The 14876-nt window shown below is 47.2% G+C and overlaps 1 protein-coding gene across 1 annotated transcript; it reads right to left on the minus strand.

Annotated features, from left to right (window-relative positions):
• Positions 1-5528: 5528 nt before the first annotated feature.
• GSBLH_T00001921001 (uncharacterized protein) lies at positions 5529-8135 on the minus strand (the record flags this gene model as incomplete). The annotated part of the gene is made up of 2 exons (XM_013040408.1): positions 5529-7924; positions 7967-8135. The coding sequence occupies 2 exons, from the start codon at positions 8133-8135 to the stop codon at positions 5529-5531; spliced, it is 2565 nt and encodes an 854-aa protein (XP_012895862.1).
• Between the last annotated feature and the right edge of the window lie 6741 nt (positions 8136-14876).

Raw genomic sequence — 14876 nt, forward strand, 5'->3', positions numbered from 1 at the left:
AGTAGTATCAATGCTCAAACATTCGGTCTGAAGAGTCCGCTGATCGATAACCTGATTCATGTATCGATGGGACTGAACAACATGATCACCTGGGACAACCTATCGATCGATGTGATTGAACAATCGAACCTGGATTCCATTGATTGGGTACTGACGGATGCAAATGACCGCCCGATCTCATTGAATTCGAATGTGTACATCTCATTCACGATATCATACTAGTACAACTTCAGTAAGGTATTCAAGAAGATAGATAGATAGATATCAATGTTTATCTTCTATATATCTCTATATATATCTGAAAAGTAATAGTTTGATTGTTGCCTCCAACAAATAATCAGCCAGATATGTTTCACAGCTTGATATTGGACAACTACTCATTCCCATAGAGTCCATTCTTATGGATTTCAGCTTTATCATCAACAATACTGATATCACTATTAGTGAGTAATTCTATTCATCCTAATGAGTTGGGAACCAAAGCATTTCACTTTCATCAACCAACTCAAACAGCAAGTATTATGTATACTATTGTTATTCATGCTCGTAATAGAACAACATTGTGAATCACTTTGTATCCCTATTGAAGTGTACAATTCGATCCTTCCTTTAAATAGGAGATATTCTGCATTATTTGGCAGGTGGGGGATACTATATGGGTTAGAATAAGGGATAGTATCCTCTGGCAATATAACAAACTCTGATAGGTTCAGAGTGCATCAAAACGACAAAAACTGCACACCAACTATCGAAAAACCTAGAAACAGTGGAATATGAATATATCTCTATTTGTTCGTATAAAATATATTATGTATTCTACCTTATTTTGCTCAGTTCTTCAACGACACACCCACCTTTCTCACAAACTCTACTATTCGATTCTACTATACACATATCACATATTATTTATATAAATGATAACCCAAAAACTGTTTATCGCTAGCTTTTCCATTTTCATTCCTATCATCATCTTCTACATACCCTATTTCTTTCTATCCCATCTAGAGTAGATTCCAAATGAATAGAACGAAAAACAAAACGCTTCCACTGGAAACAACACTCTTCGATCTATTCATTCCACAATATCCCATTTCCGCTCATCTCCTTCCACTTCACAGTAAAAACAACTCCCTCCCTATTCGAAATCTATTCTTCCACTCATACCCAATTTCAATACTATTTTCACAATTGCACAATTCCTGTGTATTTTAGAAATCATTTGTTTTACAATAAAAGCTATTAGTTTCGTCTTACTGGGTTTGAATGTATTCAAAATTTGGAATTGGACTTGTATGTCCTGTCTTTTCTTTTGTTTTGTTTTCGGACTTCTATGTGTTTTTGTGTGTTGTGTTGTGGGAGTGTAAGTATTGTAGCTGGGATGGGTTCTGTCCTCAAGTTGGTGTGTTTGAAGAAGCTAGTGTAGTGTGCGCTATCGTTACTTTGACTAAACAGTGTGTGTGAGATATGCATCGTGAACGCATTCAATACCATAATGGCGGTGGACCCTGGTTCCATTTTTGCTGTGTGGAGTGTGTTCCGAGTGAGGAATTTCTGTGCTTCAAACTATGCAACGTGGCGAGCCCATTCATGTCATGTGCGACCGCGGATACATGGAGATAACTTGCAACGTGGGAGGTATCTGGTACAGGGACGACGTTCTTGCCTAGGATAGCTGTTCTGTTTCTCGTATTTTCATTTTCATATTGTGAGGTGGTAGAGTGTGGTAGAGAGAACGGATTTGCGATGAGTGAAAGGGCAAACTATGGGAGCAAGACCTGTAGGTTTGTAGAAGCGGAGCGTGTGTGGAACTTGGGAGAATGGGACAAGAAGGCGGAGTATGCGAACTGCTGTGGGGACGGTCCTCGCCTCTGATTGATGCGAGCCGAGTGAACTGAAATGGCCAGTGGGAGCAGGCGAGTTCCAAGACGGTGCAGTTGTGCATTTGTGGGTCTGTGGAGCATGGGAAGGTGGAGGTATGCGTGGTGCGGGCGTGTGGGAAGTGGTGGAATGGAAGAGAGGTGAGGTGCGTGGCGGTGGTGTGCCCCGCGGACGAAGCGGCGGGGTAGCCGGAAGGGCACTTGGGGCAAGTGTTGGATACGAAGTGCGATGTGGACTAGTGGGGCATGATCACGGATGGGTGCAACGCCTATCAGCAGTGGGAATCGATCGATCGATAGGGGACGGGCTCCTGCCAGCCCATCCTGCCGATGCTGCGCTGCGCTGCGGCTGCGTGGCGGGCGATGGGGCGAGGGACGTGGCGCTGTGGACGATGGGAGATGGGAAGCAATCCACGATGTACTGCACGAGCAATGTGGGCGTGGGCGAGGTGATGAACGACCCATTCGAGCCCATGAACATCCACATCGTGTTTGAATTGGCCGAGGCCACGTTCTCCTATCCCACCACCGCGATCTCCATCTCCGACTACACCATTGCCTTCGCCTTCGCCTTCGCCTTCGATGGCTCCTTCCCGCGGTTCTGCGAAGGCACGCACGCTCTACATCAATGCCAACAGGTTGGTGTCCCGAAACGGCCTCCCCTTCCCCGCGGAAACCCTCATCGCGACCTTCTCGACCCGCGCCGGCGTTCGGTTGGCGTTCGGTTGGCGTTCGGTTGGCGTTCGGTTGTGGCCTGCTCGGATTGTGGAGAGCGCGATTGGTATGAGGGAAGTGGAGTAGGCGCAGCGCAGCGCAGCGTGTCTGTGCAGATGGAGGTTCCCTGGAGCAGTGGCATCTCCGATGAAGCCCCGATGGATGGCCTTGATGGGCAGCAATGTGCAGAGCCAGTTCTTCGAGACGCGCTCCGTGTTGGTGGCGGGCGCCATTGTGAACAGCGTGATGGCCATCAGCTGGCGTGTCCGCAAGGGCGCCTCCTGGTCCGCCTTCGCGTCCTTCTCCGTCTACCGCCCCGTCGTGCTGCTCCCTGCCTCCCTCCGCGCCCGTCGTGCTGCTGCCGCCTTCGAAGCCACGCAGGTGCGCTGGGTCTGGTGGTGGTGCGAGCTCTTCGTGCAGGCCTTGGTTGGCTCCCACTCCCAGCTCTTCGCCGCCGACGCGCTCCTCCAAGAGGGCGACGTCCAGCAACCCGAGCTCTCTCTCTCTCTCTCTCTCTCTCTCGATGCGTGCGTGGCCTACTGGGTGCGCGTGGCGCTGTGCTCCGCCGCGTGCTCCATCCTCTCCGAGGCCTCCTCTCCCATCACCCTCGCCGCGTATGTCGTCGCGCCCGGCGCGGTGCAGAACCTCGAGGTGGCCGCGCTCTCCTCGACCTCGCTGCGCGTGCAGTGGGCAGAGCCGGCGGAGCTGGGCGGCGCCAGCATTCGGTACTACGTGGTGCGACGCTCGTGGATGGCGTCGATGGCCGTGATCCAGAGCGAGAGCGAGAGCGAGAGCGAGAGCGAGGTCGCCAGCACGAACTGCTTCCTGGACCTGCAGAGCGTGCAGAGCGTGCAGAGCGTGCAGAGCGTGCAGCACGCGCCCATCTATCTGAGCGTGGCCGCGTTCACCGGGTATCTCTCCCGCCAAGAGAAGATCCCCGCGGTTCTGTATACGGTGTGTGTGGAATCAGGCGGAGGGCATTGAGTGGGACTGTGCGATGGCGATTACCGGATCCTTCCATGATCTCTGCACCGCCACGTGCGAGCTTCGCGCTCCCGCCACTTCCTCCTTCCTCCTTCCGCCGAACCGTCTGGTTCCCCGCGGGACGCGATGTGTGGGACGTGTTGGAGGGTGGGATCCCCGCGACTTCCTACACGCTGGAGTGCGTCCCGAGCGAAGTGGGCAGTGCCGAGTGGATGGGCAGGCAATTCGGAGTGTCCACGATGGCCACGTCGGAATTCGTTGGGTGTTGGTGGTGGACGGCGAGCCAACCTCCTCGCTCACCGGTTCGCTCTGGGTGTGGGTGTGGGTGTGGGTGTGAGTGAGCAGGAATCTGGTGGGCGATGGGGTGGGGTCCGTGGCTCCCTACGAAGGTGTGCAGAGTCGACCGGGCTCTCTGGATCTCTTCCTGTCCAACTGGGCGCAGAACGCCACCGTGGTCTCCGTCACCCAGCCCCTCCGCCTCCGCCTCCGCCTCCGCTTCCGCTTCCTCTTCGCCTACGACGTGACCGACGCGCTCATCCGCGCCCACCTCGTCGATCACGCCTGGTGCGCCGTGGGTCGCGATGTTTCCACGTTTCCACGATCCAGACCGATTTGGCAGTTGCTGAGAGAAAGAAATGGTTGCGGTGTTTGGTTTGGAAGATGGATGGATGGATGGATGGATGGATGGAATTGTAGAGATGTGGAATGGTTGAAGCGTTGTAGGATTTGAATGAGAATGGAAAATGCGTTTAGGAAGGAAGGAAGGAAAATGTAGATTTAGAGTGTGTAGGGTGTTGGAATGATTTAGAAACATGAACAGAATAATCCAGAACGAGGAACCAAACGACTCTAGTTGATAGGAATAATAATAATAATAGAGTGCTGTGAGTTGATAGTTGAAACAAAGAAACAAAGATAGAAAGAAAGTGTATTTAGAGTTAGTTGGTTGGTTTAGGATAAGGAAATGATAGAAAATGGAGTGAATGGTTAACGATGTGCGAAGATAGGTTCTTTGTGTGAAAATCACTGGATCAAAACCAATTTCCATTTGATTTGATTTGATTTACTAGTTTTACTAGTTTGAATTGCTTTCAAACCCAACCAGTCCCAAGTCAAAATGATTTGGCTAGAATCATGGATGGATAGATTGGATTATCGAAATAATAATAATAATAATGATAATAATGATAATATAGACTATTTAGACAAAGTGGAGTGAGCAACCAAATCCTTGCTTCATAACACGATTTCACTATGATATCATAAATATACAACCTATGCAGACATAGTAAACAACAAAATGGACTTTTCCATTCTGAGTGTTTCCAAACAATCCTGATATTATAAATATTATAAATATCTATACCTCCGAACTATTTCAACCACAAAAATGTGAACAAAATGATGTGAAACACAAGTGAGTACTTTACTTGGAAATCTTGGATCCAATGTGTATATGGTAGCACTCTATCATAATTTTTTAATATGAAGAATATTTAGGTGTAAGGAAACAAACTGATCTCTCTGTTTTCTTCATAAATTCTTTATATTTGGCTACAAATTACTGATTCAAAGAGTAGAGGCTAAGGATATGTGATTCCAAATAGGTAGAATAGTAGTAGGGGAATGGCGTAAAACACGCGGAAATCCATTTCCTACCAAATAACCGCGGAAATCAATTTTCGACCATTTTTTGCCATTTTTGCCATTGTCTTCCTGACCACCTCGATAGCCATGGCGTAAAACACGCGGAAATCCATTTCCTACCAAATAACCGCGGTGAACTTTTTTTCTGCCATTTTCTGCCATTGCCTGCCTGGCTACCTTATTGTCCATAACAAGAAACGCGCGGAAACCCATGACTGCCATTTTCAGCCAATTCCTGCAATGTTAACCTGACTTCCATTGTAGGCCATGGTATCCATGGTTGTCCAAAGTGAAAGATTGCTTCCTTTACTTCAGTCTATAATGCCCGAATGCAAGTGTGTGTATGTTGTCGTCCAAGATCCATCTCTTGTTGTCCGTGCAAGTCATGAGGGTCTTGGTTTGCTCCTTCGTGCTGATATTGAAGGCCTGGTTGTTGATACGCTTGAAAGTACCTTCGATCACTGCATCTTCCTTCTTCTCTGCCTCGAGGACGCGCTTGTACAGCTCGATGTTCTTCACACTCATCCTCTCACCATCGATCACCACATTGCGAGGAACTCCCTTCGCTGCGTTGTGTACGACGTGTTTCTCATCAATCAGACAGTACATCTTCGGTCTTAGTCCCACGAACTCTGTGATGCGATGCCCGTTGTGCTCGTCCTTGAAGATAGGACCAGGCAACTTCTTGTTGAAGTTGAGGAATGATTCCAATGAAGGGAACTTTCTCTTGTCCACTTCATGCTCGTAGTAGTTCACGAGTTCTCCGTAGAAGTAGCTCGTATTATCCAACTCAGAGAAGTCAAACGACTTGTACATATCGCACATCTTGTGGACGATGTTACCACGGTCGTTCAACTGCACGATGAGCGAGTCCGTGTCCTGTCCCAACAACTCTACACTGTTGAATGTCGTCTTGAGCACATTGTAGTAGAAATCGTAGATGATGTGTTTGGACATGTCGAGAATGGCGAACCCGATGAAGAATGGCTTCTCTACCTTGCGCACCGGTGTGTTCAGCTTGATGCCGATCAGATTCTCGGAATACATGGTTGTTCCAGCAATCATGTCGTATCCGTGCTTCTGGATGATAGCCTCGCGTTCATTCCATGTGTTGGCGAACTTCACCTTCATTCGCTTCAGTCCAGTCTCAACGAATTTGCCATAGGTGGAGTTTGCTAATAATTTGTACAGGTTCTTTTCTACGGTGGTTTTTGATTTGGCTCGTTTTTCACTGAGCATATTGACGTATTCGAAGATGAAGGGTGCTTGTTTGAAACGGATGATGCGGTAGATGTGTGTGACGCGATATCCCTGTTGAAGACCCAATTGCAGCAGAGAGTAGTGCACGAGATATTTGCGCCGAGGCACAAGATCGCAGATGAGTTTCGGTGTATTCACCTCTTTGACCTTGTCCACAATATCGTTCTTCGCTGCGTACTTCTTGATTCCATCTGAGTACATACCTGCCTTCTGTACGGGGAAGAATGGCAAGTCATTGAACTTGTCGTGCAGCTCCACTGGTGCCTCGATATCACACTCGATGAAGAACCCATATTTACCGAATGTCTTGAGTGATTGCACCCACCCATTCGGATCACGGTTGATCCTTTCCATTACTTCTCGTCGTTCGGGTACACCCACTAATTCGTAAGGCATCATTCTGTGCATGGCTCCACCATACAGGTTGTTGGCGTCGAGGTAGTAGATGGATGATTGTTCTCCGTTGTTGGCGGTGCTGTCAAGGTCGGCTTTGGCATGCCTTTTCACGATCTGTGTGATGCCTCCTCGAAGGTTTTTGAGTAGACGCATGAAGTCATCGATCTCATTTGTCTCCATCAATCGAATTCCCTTGCTTTCATAGAATTCACCCATGCGATTCAAGAACACTTTCACGAGTTGTTTCTCCTCAAGTCCCTCATTCGCGTTGATGCGCATGATGTACTGAGCCCATTTCCTTGCGAGGGTCATGAGGCTACTCTCGCTATGATCGCCCTCCATTGTGACCTTCAAGAAGAGCGAATAGGCCATTTGTGGTGCTGTGATGTAGTGCATCGGATCAACACCGAATGCCTTCAGTGTGGTAACGCGGAAGTGCTCGAATGCATCAGCCATGAGAGTTACATCGAGTACATTGTACAACTCGTAGTACTCACCCCATGTCTTGATATCGAAGGTCTTCCACAGTTTCACCATGTGATCATATTCGCCTTGGGGCATCATTTCTCCCTTCATATCATCAATGCATTGTTCACGAGAAGGAATGGTGGTATTGTTCAATGTGTCGTACGATTTGATGAGACTGTAAAACATGGGTTCTTTCCGTGTCAACAGATCGATGTACTCGTCATTCCATTGCTTACCTCGTGATTCACAGTACTTGCATAGTTGTTGTTTGGTGTGCATGTACAAATCGAGGTTGCCTCCGAGTGTCTGTGCGACGATGGATCTGAGAGGACTGCTGATGAGCTTCAACGAGTCCTTGAATTGTATGCCATTGTATTCGATCTGCATCTCCTTGTCCTCAGTGGTTGGAATGACTTCCAAGGAGTCACTAGAGGTTGAATGAGCTGCGATGAGTTTCATGATGAATGTGAAGTCGTAGTGCGATCCATTGTGGAAGTATACGGGTAGACGATAGTTCTTCTTGTTGAACGAGAGTTGGAGATTACACTTGGTACAACAGGTGCATATGTACTGCCCTGCTTCGAAGTGACGTACCTCTCCCTTCCCTGTGGTGTATTCACCTGTCACATGTGCGTGATGTCTCACCTTGTCGTTCTCCAGTTTCTTGTGACAGAAGGGACACACGGTTGTTGAACGAAAGTCCCTCTCGATACTCGGAGAGTTCTCGAGTGGTAATTCATCGAAGAGATACGTTTTCACTCTCCCTTGCAATTGCACGAGATAGTCCATGAAAGGACGAAGATCCTCTTCACTCTCATGTGGTGCATGGAAGACTCGCAGTTGGCTGTCAATGGCTGGAATGCGAGACACGGCTAGACAGGATAACATGATGGGCTTGTGTTTGTTCTTGTCGTCAATTGCTGACTCGAAGTCAGCGTACACGACAACCGGTGCTGGCATTTCGTATCGCTGGTTTGTGAAACGTAACCGAGTCTCATTGGTTGACAAATCGTACTGATCACTCTCATTGACGAGTTCACGATGTACTTGTACTTCGTGATCATGAACGGCTTTGCGAGATCCGAAGAAGTCGTTACAGAATCTGCATTTCACGTTTCTCGAAAGGTTTTCATTCTTCGCATCACTTCGTCGTGTCACACGATGCTTGAAATCATTCAAGTCCTTGATGTACAAGAAATGCTTTGGGGTGCCCTCAGGTAGATTCAGATCGTTCAAGATGCAGAGGGAGAGAGGGGAACGTGATTTCTCCTTGCCCTTATACACGACATCGCATGTGAATAAATCGAATTGTTCCTTCGACTTATCGATGTATCCAGGCAAGAGTGTGACCTCGAAGACATTGAGTGATACTTTCAACAATGCCTCCAATGCGGCGAATTTCTCTTCACTCGCATCGAAGGGTGTATTGTCACGAATGCCCATCGTCTCCTCTACCTCGTGAATTGTCACTCCGAACACCTTGTACTTGTCGGGTTGTTTCCACCACTTGTTGTACACGGTTGCATCGCCAATCTTGCGATTCGCAACGATCTTATGCCCGCCTTCACTGGCCAGAATGAGGCACCGTTGTAGGCATCGGTTGTCATCGAAATCCGGATTGAGCGCTGTGCGTCCGATGACGAACGGTGTGTGCTGCTTGTACCCCACGAATGAGCGTAGTGGGAACATCTCGATGTGGAAGCCGATCCAACCAGCGTATACAAAACCACTTCCCTCTGTCTCTTGTTCCTCTACGGCATTTCGGTACCACTTCAGGTACTCCTCGATCCACTCATCGATGCGATCTCGGCGAACGATGCGGAGGTGTCCCAATCGATCATCGGTGAGGTTGAGGATCTTGGAGTCTCCATCATGTGTCCACATGAGGTTGTATGCCATGATGGTGATGAAACATTGATTGTATTCACGCATACCATTGATGATGTACTTCTTCAAGACTTCATTGAATTCATTTGTCTCATCGAATATGAGGTTGATCGGTTCCACTTCCTCATCACTCTTCTCACCCGGTAGTCGAACCCACAACCTGTTGTCAAAATCGTTGTTGAGACGGAAGTCCTTCTTGGTTCGTTTCTCTTTCACCCATTCCTTGTACATATCTCCTTGCACGGTGTGATAGTATGTGAGTGCATACCCGAGAGTTGAATCGATCACATCACTCAATCGTCCCTGTGATACCTTGCGATCGAATCGTTCATATGCCTTATTGCGTCTCATTTCACGTCTCTTCTCCACGGTGTTCAGATAACCGGGTAAGTGACGTTGTCGCTTCTCACCGAACTTGTGTCCATCCCACTCGTACTCGAGGTAGCGCTCGTTCCATGCCTTGCTTCCCACGACGAGATACTTGCGCTTTCCAGCAGGATCACGCACTCGTTTGCGTGACGGACGTTTCGGAGGCTCAGGGAAACTATCACTGTCATCATAGTGTTTCTCAACTTCACGTTTACGCAACCCACGTTTTGAGGGTGCGAAAAAGGCGATATATTCATCGGGTATATTTAATCCAAACACCTTTCTCGAGAGATAGGCTCTCGTGTCAGGAATGGTCTGATCGGTGAACGTATCACCGACCATGTAGTACTTGGCGACCAATCGTTTCCAGGTCGGTCCACCGATTTTGATTTGTTTTCCAGTCTCAGGGTTGATAGTATATCCTACGCGTTGTGAACTCATTTATATAAGGGTCACAAAATCTTTAAGTGGTGATACACGTGTGACCAAAGTGAAATAGTTAGGAGCTTGGCTTCCTCCTTGAGCTACCGAAGGCATCCCTAGAATGGGAAAATGGCATGACCATCCGCATCGTACTCGAATTCATCGATGTCGTAGAACTCGGATTCCGATGAATCAGAATCACTAGAATTGGGGTCAGCGAATGCAATGCTAATGTCTGGATCATTATCGTATGCCTCAGCTTCTTCTTTGCTCATTTTCACCCATTGTCCTTTTACGCGTCTGTAGTTGTCATGGAGTAACTCGTAGTATGCTGTGCCACCAATAATCATGGAGCGATTGCTGGGAGAAAGCATTCTCGACTTGGGAACATATTTCGTCGTATCTGGTGGTAAAGGTGTATCGTACAAGCGATTCAATTTCTCGTCGTACTTGTATCCACGCTTGAGAAGGTTCCAGAAGCGAACTCCGTTGATTTGGATTTCTCGGCCAGTATTGGGATTCAAAGTGTGAGTAGGTCTATTCATTTATATATTTATATATTTATATTTTCTCTTTTAACCCTAGATGCTTCCCTAAATGAAGTACAAGAAAACAGAGAACAACACATGGTCTTCCCTGGTACGCACTTGTGAGGACGAGAATATCGAACTCGCCGACATCATCATTCACACCAAGTATCCGATCAATTCCGAGCGTCTATTCGGCTTCAGTGTTTGCACTCCGCAAGCAAATGTGAACTGTGGTTTGATCTTGCACGACTATGATTGCATGGAGATGACGTTGGATGAAACTCGTCCACCCTTGTTTACCGAGGATGAATGGGAGTATCTATTGCCTCAATTGAAATCCAACGGTCTGCTCGGTGTGCCTCTGAATATCTTCGGACGGGAACAGCAAATCTATCCTTATGTGGTGTCTGTGGAAACAGAGAATCGTGCTGTTTACTTCTTCTCCAACTACTATGTTCGCGTGGTCTACAAAGTGGTGGATGATGAAGTGCCTCCCGAGTTGTCCGATCTGTTCATCGATGATGGTGCGTGTCTGAAGGGTGTGTACGTTCGTGCATATCAAAGACAAAGTAAATAAAAAAGTAAATGTCGTACATTTTCAGCAGCAATGGAAACAACTACACGTTCAAGAAGCTCGACAACATGCTCATCAACATGCCAGAGAAGGACGGTCATCATGTGCTAATTCGAGAGACAGTGGATGGTGTTCCTCAATACTCGTGGGGGAGTGCGGCTTGTATCGTGAAAGCGAACGAAGCATTTGTCTTCGAGTACACACCAGAAGCTACCGAATCATTCAATAGCGAATGGGGTGGTGATGGTATGCCGCCTATGCCGTCCGGATCGTACCTGATAACCACGACTGTCATAACGTACCTTCCTGAAGACATGTTCAACGATTGCACGTCAATCGAATCGGTGGTTGAAAAGGGTTATCGAGTGCTAGTCACGTTTGACAACACGCCTATCCTAGACAGACCGTACATCGATACATTGAATAGTCTTGTGTCTCATACTGGTTATGCTGTTGTGAATATTGGGGGAAGCAACGCTTCCCCCTACAACTCTCCTGTCCTTCGTACGTATTCGAATCTCCCTCTCATGCTTCTAGGTGGTGTGAAGAGCATCACGATCGTTTTCGAACATTTAGGCGACGTTGTTTCTGTGGCGGAACGAAGTTCCGCCGGGACGACTTCGTGGGAAGGCGAAGGCTTCCCGGGGCGACAAAGTCGCCCCACTTCGTCGTCCCATTTTGACTCCTCGTAATGGGTCGATGTGACCTTGCTGCATCTCGCAATGCATTGGGTTCCTTTCGACTCTTGGATCGCGTGACTGGTGGTGCTGGCTGTGGTTTGCATTTGCTCGCCAGGAGTTCCCAATGATAGCACTTCTGCTTGCTACCGCTTTCCATATTCTTCACTTCGTACATCAATGGCATGAATCGATCGTCAATGTCAACAACTTCATACAAGTCCTGAGACCATTTGCTGGTCAATGATCGCTTTTCCAGAACGCGAGGTCTTCGTGTCACTCGAACATAATCACCCACATCGAATTGAGGCGTCGTGTCCTTCGCTGTCATGTTGGATGGTTCTGTTTTCTCCGTGTACAAGATGTTGTTGTTCCAAATGTCAGTGGGTGCATATCCGGTGTCTCTGTTCTTCCTTGCATTGTGTCTACGAACGGCACCATCGATCAAGTCGAACCACACACCTTTCGATTGATTGAATGGAACCATGATGTCTTCCTTGATATCTCGAATTGCTCGTTCGGCTAGTACTGCTTTATTCGCTGAATCCATGTGATACATGGTGATGTCATACTTGTCCAAGATGTTGGTACGAAAGATGGCATTGGTGAATTCGGTACCTCGATCAGAGCAAATATGCTTTGGTGGTCCGTATGTTTGAATGATATCCTTCATCGCATGCGTGACTTCTGTGGCACTCTTGCTTTTCAGTCGCCGAGCCATCAGGTATTTCGAATATCCATCAATGCATACAAGGACATACTTGTATCCACGATTCTTGTGGAATCCTGTACTCTTCTGTCTGCCCAACACTTCCTGAATCCATTTGTCTTGTTTGGAAGAGAAATCGATGAGATCGATGAAGTATATGTTTCTCTTGAATGAACTGATGATCACTCGAGTTGCACCTTTTCGCTTGGCTGGTTTCCTTAGTTCCTTGATTTCATTCATAAATGAACCGCTTTATTCAATGGCTGAAAAGTGCATGGAAATGGATGAGTGGAAGGAAGAACCACAAACTGGTGGTGGACTCGAAATGCAAGGACAGATGTCACTGCCTGTGCGTGTACAACGAGAAGAATGGATCCGATGACGACAGTGGAAGTGACATATCGATCAGTCCGACAGAGATTAAAGTGAAATGAGGGATGCCTAAATAGATTTAAATAATGTAAACATAAATAGAAATACAAATGAACTGTTGGATGAATGATGAACGTCTTGATATCACACGTAAATATGTGCATGATATGATTAATTCATTTGTTGATGATCCCAAAGGTACAAATTATCATAATGAGTATAATCCTCCATATATGTTGATAAATTCACCTGATCTTCAACATCTTCTTGTGAAATCATGTAATGATGATAAATACATAGTGAAGTATGGGGGACAAAGTGGGGCGACTTTGTCGCCCCCGGGAAGCCGAAGGCTTCCCACAAAGTCCCGCCGGGGAAGCTTCGCTTCCCCGAAACATTGCTGAACTCCGTGCTTTCAATGAGAATATCTATGATATCGAAGGTCATCGTGTGATGACATTAACTCCGTGCTTTCAATGAGAATATCTATGATATCGAAGGTCATCTTGTGATGACATTAGGTGGTGATATAATTATCATTGATATCGATGGTGTTGCATTTAATCAACTCGAATGTGTATCGGGTAAACGATTACCGCCAAAGTAAAAGACTGGAAGCTATGGTTTCCAAGTCGCCCTTATTTCACTTTGTCCCTTAAAGTTCTACAATCGTGACTTGGAAGTTCGAGTATAAGTGCGAGATAGTTGTATCACCACCGCGTGTCACAACGAGTTGTAATCCACCCTCTTTTAACGGTGAAAATATAGATGTGCCAGAGACGTTCATTGTTGGGGTTGGGTTGTCAAGTGTTGTCTTCAGCAACGTTGCTTGAGACGTAGTGATTACCAAGCTCGGCGTGTCTGTAAAGCCTACGAATGCCTGTTCGTAGTTACCACACTTGAGACTCAAATTAATCGTGACCAGATACTTGCTGTTCGAAGATAACATGAGTCCTTCCGTCAAGTTCGAATTGTCTGATCCGAGTATCTCGGATACGACGGTGTGACCACTACCAGACCAAGAGTACGTGAACGTCTTGGAGAACTTGGTAGGCTGTGGCTCGAAGGATATTCCACTGCTAGTCACGTTCAGCAAGTACGATCCTGAGTTGGACGGGATGGTCAATTTGCTCACACCCGTTCCATAATTGATCACGATACATTGTTCTTCATTCGTACATCCAAGAATATCTTTATAGATTACATTGGAGTCAAGGATGCTCGTTGTGGGTACTTCAGTATTTGTCTCGTTCTTGAAGACGAAGTAGCCAGAAGAGTTATTCATCGCAGGCACGTTCACACCGAATGCACTATTGCCCTTGTAAGCAATGAGACACAGGTTCGTCGACTGCACGCCGAGGCAATCGTGGAATAGAGTTGAGGCGTTCATTGTCTCGAATGTGTACTGAATTCCGAAAGCTCCAGCCTCTACTCCTTTCAGGATGTACGTCCCGGACTGATCTGGCAGGAACAGATCTTTACGAGTGCTCGTTGTCGAGTTCCAGTTGGCAATCGCGTACTTGTTCGATGTGGTACCGAGACCGATAGCCGTGTTGATCGTAGTCGCACTGAATAACAGGAACGAAGGATTGCCATCTTCGTCCATGTTCAGCACGTACTTACCGCTACTAGGCAGATCGAGCTCTCCGAATGTGCTATTGTTGATAAAGTACGGAATCGTGCCTTTGGAATCAATGGTAATCGCCTGGTTGTCACTGCCTTTGAAGTACGAATTGTCGAGCGTGGTGAACTCTTCAGGCTGCTCAGGTACTACGGCACCCGAATCAACCCAGGTGAAGTCGTTGTTGTAATTGCTGAGCACGAAGGTGCCATTCCCACTTGGTAGTGGGAAGGTCTTGAATGCTCCATTATGGTAGTACTGGAGACCATTCGTCATCTCCTTGCGTTTGAACACTCCATTCTGGAGATATACAAGTTTCTCTGCTCATTCGTTCGCGCAAGGCGGAAACAACTCGCCGAACAACGACC

Source organism: Blastocystis hominis (assembly GCF_000151665.1).
Source record: "Blastocystis hominis, Singapore isolate B (sub-type 7) whole genome shotgun sequence assembly, scaffold_14".
Taxonomy (NCBI): domain Eukaryota; class Bigyra; order Opalinata; family Blastocystidae; genus Blastocystis; species Blastocystis hominis.